At 45.6% G+C, this 9775-nt stretch overlaps 1 protein-coding gene across 2 annotated transcripts; it reads left to right on the top strand.

Moving 5' to 3' along the window:
* The first annotated feature begins 32 nt into the window (after positions 1 to 32).
* Positions 33 to 4074, top strand: PRR15 (proline rich 15). 2 transcript variants are annotated; one of them, XM_042042757.1, is made up of 2 exons: positions 33 to 161; positions 638 to 4074. In XM_042042757.1, the coding sequence occupies exon 2, from the start codon at positions 647 to 649 to the stop codon at positions 1007 to 1009; it is 363 nt and encodes a 120-aa protein (XP_041898691.1). In that variant the 5' UTR covers positions 33 to 161; positions 638 to 646; the 3' UTR covers positions 1010 to 4074. The 2 variants fall into 2 exon arrangements, with proteins under 2 accessions (XP_041898691.1, XP_041898692.1); XM_042042758.1 differs by lacking the exon at positions 33 to 161 and adding an exon at positions 215 to 292.
* The last annotated feature ends 5701 nt before the right edge of the window (positions 4075 to 9775 follow it).

Raw genomic sequence — 9775 nt, 5'->3', positions numbered from 1 at the left:
CTCCGCTCCGCACCGCCCCGCACAGCCGCCCGGCCGCCCGCCCCGCCGCCCGCTGCCCTCCTTCCCCGCCGCGCCGGGGCACCGCGGGGCCGTGCGGCGGCAGTGGCCGCGCTTCCCGTGGGGCAGGAGGGTGCTCCCGCAGCGCCGGGCGGGCGCCGCAGGTCAGTGTCGCCTCCCGTACCTGTTGCGCAGGGAGCTGGGGGGCGGGGAGAGGAGGGAAGGAGGGAGAGAGGGGAGCTCCAGGACGCCCCGGGCTCCCGGCCTCGTCTCGCGGGGACGCAGCAGCCCCAAGGTACCGGACCTCGGGTCTACTTCTGGAGATGGGGGGTGGCGAGTGCAGGGAGTGGGTCCCGCGGCTCAGCTCCGGGGCTTTATTTACCTGTGACTGTGCGAGCCGTGCACGGAGGCGGGCGGCGCTTCCGAGCCGCTCGACGGGGCGCAGAGCGTCCCCCCCGTGCCCGCCCGGCCGCCGGCGCAGGACCCGTCCCTCCCCGCTGGCCGCTCCCGGGCGCCGGGCACACCTCCCCGGCAGCGCTGCCCGCCCCCCGGTGCTGGGCAAGAGGGGTCCCGGCGCCGCCCGAGCGGGGAGGCGGTGTGCCCAGCTGCCAACCTGCCCTCGCCCTCTTCTTCCCCGCAGGAGCCCGAGATGGCGGACAGCGCCGCGGCCACCGCCGCTCCTCGGGCCGGCGTGAAGAGCTCGGCGGGGCCCTGGTGGAAATCGCTGACCAGTAAGAAGAAGCACAAAGAAGCGGCGGTAGCCCCTCCGCACCCCGCCGCCAGCGAGACCCCCACCGACCCCCCCAGCCCCGACGGCCGGGAGGAGCAGCCCCCTCCTTTCGGCAGCGGCGATGCCGCGGGAACGGGAGTCGGCAGCCGGCGGAGCCTCCGAGTGTCGCACTCGGGCCGCTTCAAGGAGCGGCGGAAGGTGCGCACCTCGCTGCTGGCCGACAGCCCCGAGGTCTTCGACGGCGGCGGCGCACCAAGCCATGCCGCCCAAGGGGCCGAGTAGCCCAGGAGGACATTGCCGAGGAGCTGCCACTGGATGGGTGGCCGGAGAACTGGCGGGACAGGCGGCCGGAGTCAGTGACTGCCCCACAGCTGTGCTTGGACCCATGCTTGGTGACCTGTAGGCGTGTGGCAGCGGCCTCCCGGACACTGCGGGGAGCCCGGCACCGCTGCCAGGCGACGGAATCGCGTGTTGTGTTACATGAGCACCGCCAATACCAAACCCCCGGATGATGGGACGATGTGATTGTCTTTAAAAAAACCCACAAATAAACACCCCACTCCCTGTACTGTGGTGAGCGGACTCAAAGGTGCTATCCCAAGGCCGATGGTGGGGTCTCTGAACCTTCCCGCAGCCCTTGCCAGGAGCCAACGTGTTGACTTCTGAGGCCTGTGACCCAGCTCCTTTTGGCTCTCAAGCCGAGGAGGCGCAACAAAGTGCTCTTATCTAATTTCAGGGCCGAGGACCTCCGGCGGTGCCGAAAGCGCGCCTGTCCTGCCGTTAGCCACGAACACATCCTCCGCCCCCCACGGGGGTCAAAAGAGAGGTATTGTGAGGGGCAGGCTCTTGCATTCCCTCATGTCCCACATCAGATCACATTTACACATGGAAAAGGCAGGACCATGCTGGTGTTCTCCCTCTTCTTACTGTGTTGTTGAGCAGATGTTTCAGAGACTGGTCCCTCATAGTTATGTTCAGAGGGAGGCCCATGTTGTCTAGCAATTCGCACTATTTATCCAGGGGATACATGATTTTAGCATAATTGGTGATAACTGGCATAATGAAGCTCCAATGAAGAACTTGTGTGATAAGATGCAGACATTGTTCTGGGAGATGAGACCAGCCCTGGAGAGCACAAGCAGGGTTGCAGTTCTAATGTGGAAATAGGCTTGGGTACCCCTGGAAGTGTTTACTATTTACCACGTCCAAGGCTTTTGAAGCAAGGTTAAGTGCCCCAGGATTTCTTATTATGGTGAGATAATTTGCTTTCACTTGAGCAGCTATCTGCTCCCTCTAAGTGCTCTTGGATTTTTGGACGAGTAAATATAAGCCAGATTTGTACTGGTGGTGTGTGCCTTACAGAGCAAAATTAGTTAAAAATACTTGGCAATTATACATTTCTTGATAATAGGTGATGTAGCAACAACTGACTTATTTATTTTAAAAGCATTTGCAATATACTTTATATTGTTAAAATGGTTTTAGACCTTTTCTGAATACAAGATACTACTTAATGGCAGGGACTGAAGATTATTTCCTAACAGTCAAGTATTTTGCAGTTATGATTTTGTTTGGTTGTAACTAATCATTTGCGGTCAATTAAAAATAAAAAGTGACTGGAAAGGAAATAAGAACTGAGTTCCAGTTGAAAATATGGATTAAACCGGCCACTGACAATCACTGAAATGATGCACTAGATGCTGGGCAAGTGCCCCATGGTTCAATGTGCACAGTAATATGTAATGAGCCTTGAAAGCTCCTGTGCAATAAACTCAAGACAACCTAACTGCTGAGGTGCTCACTGGTCATTCACTCCTTCAGACTCTGGAACCCAAGGACAAAGGGACTATAGCGTCAAATCGATTTCCATGAAAGCATTTTCTTTTTTACCCACTGTGTAGATACTTGCTTTTTAAATTTCATTTAGTAAAACTACAAGGTACTGGATTTGGACTGCCTTTTTATGTTGTTGACTCCATGCTGAGCAAGCAAAGATCTGGGGCAGGGTGAGGGGAGCTCTTTAAACTTTCTCCTCAGAGGTGCTTTTCTTACGGGAGGCCTCTTCAGTCAAGGGGCATCTGAAAGACTTCTCTTGAGAAGAAGCAATTGGAGCAAACCTATTCTTGGAAAAAGGGGGGTGAGAGAGAAGGAGGAAAGTTTAAAAGCTGGAATCAGAGGTGGATAAAGAAGAACCGTATTCCAGTTACGGTTAACCCAGGATGGGAGTGAGGGGGAAGGAGGCAGAAAGGGATGGCTTTCCTGCCAGGGTTGTCATACTACCTTTGGAAGGCAAACTGTTCATGTTTGTCACAGGCAGAAACAGTCTGCCTGTATTTATGTATTCTATGGTCCAAAGAAACGTTTTTGTATGTGTGTCTCCAAAATGGAAGAACAAGTAACTAGAAATTGCACTGATGCATTTCTTAACTCCTGTATCTGGTTTGGCGTGAGTTCTGTGAGGGTCAAATCCTCAGAACTACCCAGAGGGTGGAGAATGAATTCAGGCTATTGTTTTATATAGCTCATGTAGATGCTTTTCTGTGTTTTTAATCCTTTCACTTTTGTGAAAATACAGTTTCCTCCTCTCTTCTGTACCTCAAAGCTGCATTGTTCTACAGTAAACCTCTGTTTGCTCTTTGGAAATGCCTCAGGTTTGTTAGTTGCAAATCTTTACCTAGGCATAAGAAATCTCCAATTTGGTTTTTATTTGAGAAGTCTGGCATGCTGCTGCTAAGATTCAGTATCAATACTGGTTAATATGTGACTAAATATTAGCCATGTCTTAATCCTTGCATATGATACTTTCATCTTGGAAATTTGGTCAGAATATGGAGTCAATAAACACATGTAAAATGCCTCACAGCCCTCCTCCATCTTTATCCTGACCTTGAGCTGTGGGAAGGAGACGTAATTCTATCTTCCTGCTCAGTCAAATCCTTGCTTCAATGAATATGATAGCAGCCACTGAAAAACTAGATCCATGAGAAAAGGGGCTGACTGCCTCGTCTCACTTTCCTCACCCTCTGTGACAGCAATACCTGCAGCTTAGTGCTCACCCATGTACCAGGAGGAGGGAGAAGGCCTCTTGGCCATAACCAGCCTGTTGCACGGAAATAGTCCTCTTGTTTCTCAGCCTGAGCACCAAATAAAGCTTAAGTAATCTGTACACATGTAAATGAATTAAGCTGATACAGAAAAAAACTCTTGGCATTTTATGGAGCACCTGAATCATTTTTTTTAACCCTTGAAGTGGAAATAATTTCTTATGTATTGGACAATACTTGCTCTGTTGTAACAATAGTGCATTTCTGGGCATTGGATTATTAAAAGGCAGTTTGCACTCTTAATGTGGGTATTTTTCTCATCTTCTTTATAAAGATGATGCATCAGAAAGTAAGTTGAGGAAAAATAGGGTGACTGAAAAAATAAACTTGCAGTTTATTTTTAAAAGCGAACAGTGACATATTGACAAAATAAATGGAAATAAGCAGATGAGGTGAACCTCAGTGGAGTCAGTTCTAGTGCAATTTTCTTAATATTGTCCCAGATACTAAGGATTGCTGGTTTAGGCCAAAAAATAAATATTTAGCAAATAGAGAACTTTTCAAATAAACTTGCAAAGTATATGCTTGCTTATTCCTGCTCTTGCCAAAACTAAAAATAAATCTCTGAGTAGTTGCCTGGTGAATCATTCCCTGCTATTGTAGGTTGGTCAGTCTGGACCTCAACACAGATTATAGGGAGCACCTGCAGAAAATGATCCTAAATTGGAAACGCTGGAATAAATGCCTTGAAAGCCTCAAGACTTCTAACCTCAGATGTTATGTCAGGGTATGACTTAAACTGAACTGAGAGAATGGAGGAGGGACCTTACCGTACAGGGGAAGAGAAGAGTCTTCACTGTTTGGAGGGTTGTTTAGTTGTTTTTTTTTTGGGGGGGGGCCCCCCCCCCCCCCAAGAGAATTGTAGGCTTTTTGAGTTTGGTTTTGGTTTTTGGGTTTTTTTTTGGTTTGGGGTTTTTAGGGGTTTTTATGGCAGTAGTGGTGGTTTTTTTGGTTTGTGGTTTTTTTAGTTCTCTCTTCATTTTAGTGCCACCAGTGATAATTTTATATTTAAAATATCAAGTCTCTTATCCCTTAGCAAGATAACCTCATATGAAGGCTAAAATCTGAAGGACAGAGCTCCTGGCCTTGGCCTGGCCAGGGCAGCTGGATGCTCCACCTTAAAGCCCATGTTTAATTTGGCTCATTTAAGCAGCTGGTATCTCATCGGAAGGCAAGCTGTTTCAAGTGCATGCACAAACTGGAAGCTCATTTTGCTGCCTCTTGGGATTCTATGTGGTAGAACAAAACAAAGAAACCCAAACCTGGTATTTTCTAAGATGCCTTTTAAAAGCTGGAGCAAGAGAGGGTTGGTTATAGAATGATATTTGAGACCATATAATTACACTGTTTCCAAAAGCAAACCTTTCCCCTTCATCACTAATTTATTATAAATAAGGTGGGAGACCTGCTGGCTGTGATTTTTCATTTCAGAATACAACAAAAGAAAGAAAGTTGCTCAGTTTTATAGACACCAGAAGTAGTGAAGTAGTTTATCAGTTTTTCCTTAATGACACATCTGAAATTCACAAGTAGCTCTAAGAAACAGTATTTGAATGTAGTCCTCAGCTAAAGCATATTGATTAGCAGCTGCAGCTTATGAATTTGATTTACTGCCCATTTTATCTAGATAAAGCAATATAACATCAGCTAACACGTGTTTTGGGGATAGCAAGTGGTTTTCCATGATAGCTGTAAGGCATAGTTTTAAACAAAGAATCTACCCTAGTGAGTAATCCTCATCAGATCTAAACATCATGTTTCTTGCAAGTAAAATGAGATAGAATGGTTTTCTTCAGGGTATTAGTTACCAGACTATTGGGTGTTTCCGGATATGGGAAATAGGCTTGATTCTCAGACACAAGCCTATGTGTTCTGTGAATCTTCTGCTGCCTGTTTGCAATGTCTCAGGTCTTTCCCCTCATCCAAAGTTATTCATCGTGCTAGTTCCTTTTACATCAGGAGGTAAACAACATGACTCTCCCCATTACCGAAAATAAGAACCATACCTCTGTATGCCTGTTGAAGTGAAAAATTACAGGTAGTGTGCACTTGAACTTTGGTGACTCACTTTTTTTTTCCCACTGCTGACTTAAGTTCATTTTGCTTTCCAGGTCTTTGTTTTATCCTCAGTCTGTAAATGTTTGAGCAGATAAACTGTCCGCTGATCTCACAGGAGCTTCTCAGTGACAGGAGAGTGGGCAGCACTTCAGTGGCCAAGGGAAAAGTTAAAATAGATCTATTTCTGGGTTCTTTCCCACTGAATTTTATGAACAGGAGCAGAACTGAGCCTTAGTTTTGATTCTGGAACTATGACTACCTGGGAAACAGAAGGAGCCTCATAGTCTGTGCATTCTTGGTTGTGTTTATCTTGGCATGTGCTTTCAGTGATAAGTTTCCAAAAACCAGAATTGGTTCACCTGTCCTGTTTAACATCATTGGGCCCAGGACTAGGACCATGGTGTAAACTTCAAAGAGAAATCCTGCCAACAGTACTTCCTAGAAATGCTGTAGCTCAGACCTCTGCAAAAAGGAGGAGGAGGAGGAGGAGGATGAGAGAAAAACGTATTTTCTGACTTCCCTATTCTTGTGTTCCTTTCTTGGTATACCAGTGCTAAAACAATCTCCCTGCTAGACCCTAAAACAGCTAGAGAAGTGGAGTTTATGAAATAGGCAGATGTACAGAATATACAAGGACAGCATTTTGCACTGGCACGCATTTAAGGAAGAGACAAACCCACAGCTAGATACTGCACTGGGCATTTAGAGGTAGTTTAATTCTTCCTGCAAGGCTGGCAAGTTATGTTTTGTTCCTGGCTCAATTCTCAGCTGACTAACAGTAGATAGGAAAATGCCTCTAGGTAATATATTAGCTATCACAGGTGTTAATTAACATCTGCTGAATTGCCTCTGAAATGGCAAAGAGTGAAAAAGTGAAGAATCACCTTAGAACAGCAAACATTCCTGACTATGACTGAAATCACATAAGCTTTGAAAAGCTGAGGCCCCATTTTAAATGATCAGTTGAAGCACTTAAAATATTATCTGTTTTTGTTGATGACAGCTATTTTTCCTTAATCTGTATATTTTTATTTTTCTGCTGTAATAGTTTACCATACAGATACCTTTTTAATGAGTATTCTTACACACTTACCTCTCTAGTTTTATTGATTGCTGTTCACTTTTTTTCCTGCTGAAACAGAAATTTGGCTGAGCTTATCACCTGCAAAAGGTTTCCATAAAATTTGAAGATATACCTATGACTTATGCATAAACTTAAACTCAAACTCATAACAATACCTTGCAGTAGTGGCAAGCTCTGGAGAAGTGAGTTCACCTGAAGACTGATCCTTTCATCTTCCTGAAAAGAAGCATGCATCATTCCTACTTTAAAGAAAGGAAATGCAGGATATAGGGCTAATGTAAAGCTTCTAAATGTGTGAACAAAATTATGCATTAAGTCTGAGAATAGAAATCAGACTGTGCCAAAACTACCTAAGAAAACCAAGGTGTAATAAGCGGTGGCAAGAATGTCAAATGGGCTTTCTAAAGTTTTAGACCTCTGAGAGGAACCTTTGCGTGTGTGGGAGTTTTAACATGACTTAAACTTAGCACATCATTGCACAGCGTCTTCCAGGGCATGGCTGAGACTTCAACGAGAACCAGAGACGGGCAGAAGGGGAATTGCATCTGTGGCATTGGCATCCCACTTGCACACATAGGAAAAACAATTTAGTTATATCCTAAGATGTGTATGTAAACCAGTGTGATTGTGTGGGAATATGTCTTCCCTCCTGCACCTGCAGATTTCCAGTGTGGTCAAAGGGTCACACTGACAAAGGCATTGAGGTGTCTGATTCCATTTACTTCAGTGGTGTCTCAGTACCCTTGTGGCTCTAAGCTTCAGTAAAACCTCATAAAAAAGGGACTGCAATTACACAAAACTGTCAAAATTGTACTAGATGAGAAGGTTAAAAAGGAAAATTTCTGTTTTATTTACCAGTGCAAATGGAATTAACAATGCAAAAAAGCTGCCTAATATCACATGTATTCTTTATTCTGTATTTTCAGCTGTTTGTGCTGAAGTAGTGTAGCTGCTTTTTCCCCTCCTCCCTGGTATATTCTTGCTTTCCAGCTGCTATTTGATCTTTTCCAGTCTCGACTTGAAATTATTCCTTAGCAAACCTCAGCCCCGTGTAGCATTTCGGCAGGGCTATTGTTCTTTTGTCCACTGCCTGTAGATCAGCTTTTACTGCTAAACAGCTTCTTTATACACCTCAATGGAACCTTCTCTCGTGCTTTTGTTTGCTTTGAGAACAAGACCAAAGGTTGAAGAGAGTTTTAAGTCCGGAGGTGTGCGGAGCCCCGCCATCCCTCCCCGTGTTTCTCTGTTAGTTACTGCTTTGGCCTTTACCTGTTTTGCTTTGCCAGCCAGGATGGGGCACACCCTCACACAGCACAATACAAACCCTTTCAATTAAGAGCTGTTCAAGCTCTTTTTTAAAATATTTGCTTCAACAAATGCCCATGTCAAGCAGCAGTCATACGACACCTTTCGAAACCCTTTAATCCAGAGTAGGAACCAGCAGTACAATTTTAACTTGGTTTTGGGTCTGAACCATCACTGTAAAGGTTCTCAGGGCTTTTTCCCAAGGCTGGGGAAAGGTCACTTGCCAAGGCTTTGCTGGTACTTTATGGCATTTGTGTGCTCTATAACAGTCTCTACAAGTGATACCAAAAAAGTGCCTGTAATTAGGGAAGAGGCAAAAATAGCAGCATAAATTTGGCTTCTTGAGATTGGGAACTTCTGCATGCCCAGTGTGCACTAGCAAGTGAGATATTTTCAGGATGTATTTGACACCCAGCCTTTGGCATCTGCATATAAGATGCCACCTGCCAGTATGTGTGAAGGATTTGCTTTTAGACATGGACCTGTGCAAATCAGCATGCAGGAAACGTTTTGAAAATATTGTCCTTCCTGTCTTCCTTGGGAGTTGGGGCATCCCTGCACACCCCATGTGACTCCTCAGTGGCACTGGGCCTGAGGAGGCCGAGTCTACCGCATGTCTCCTAAAGCACCTTGGCAGTCCCTCGAGAGGAAAGAGAACTTGCTCAACCAACAAAATGCAAAGTAGAAGCTACTTCCAGCAAAGTTAATGCCACAGGGATTCTGCAGAAGTGCCTCTTCATCTTCTTTGCCAAATCAAAGCTACTTGTGGGAGTTGTGTTGCTGCTGCCTGTTGCTGTGACAGCTTTACCACCTGCTTTCATCTGCCTTTAGCATGGCAATATCATCTGGAAATGTTTGACAAATTTAAGAAGGGGAGTGGTTCACTGAAGGCTTGTCTAAGAAAATAACTTGGAGAAAAGTAATTTTTAAGTGATAAAAGAGAGCTAAATTTATGGGGAGGGATTCCCTTGTTTAAGGCCTTATCTGTTGATTAACACAACCAATACATTCTTGTGATTGTGAGTGGCAGGATCGTATCTGAAGACGCAGCTGACTATGGGGGATGGATCTAGGTGCCCTTACACTCCAGTAGGAAGCAGTGTGTGTGCTCTGAAGGACTTTAAACCTGAGGCTCTTTATCCTTTCCGATGGATGAGATCCCAACTTGTAGAGAACGTGCAGACTTTTCACTCCTATAATTGGTTTTTAAGAAAGGCACATTGACAGTCCTCTTTTTAAGCTTATGGCAATGTATCACCCCTGTGCCATTTTAATCAGTCTTCCTTACAGCTGTTCTGTTACCGTGTGCTGTTAATCTTCATCCTCAACCTGCCCAGAGGCTATTAAAAATATGCCTGAAGATGAAGATGCCTTGTGGTATCAGGCAGTTAGAGAAACCTGCCCATCCAATAGACTGGGAAGATTTATGGCCCCAGGTATCTCTTGTGACAGTGGTAGGTCTGAGTCCCCTCAGGCATGAGGGAAACATAATTGAGG

This window comes from Corvus kubaryi, unplaced genomic scaffold (genome assembly GCF_017639235.1).
Source record: "Corvus kubaryi isolate FWS band 111438036 unplaced genomic scaffold, C.kubaryi_AGA036_p1.0 37398, whole genome shotgun sequence".
Classification (NCBI taxonomy): Eukaryota; Metazoa; Chordata; class Aves; order Passeriformes; family Corvidae; genus Corvus; species Corvus kubaryi.
This window is presented reverse-complemented; position numbering and strand designations above follow the sequence as displayed.

What these genes read in the sequence shown, in the direction of transcription:
- PRR15 (XM_042042757.1), top strand. Translation starts at nt 647, where the DNA reads ATGGCGGACAGCGCCGCGGCCACCGCCGCTCCTCGGGCCGGCGTGAAG.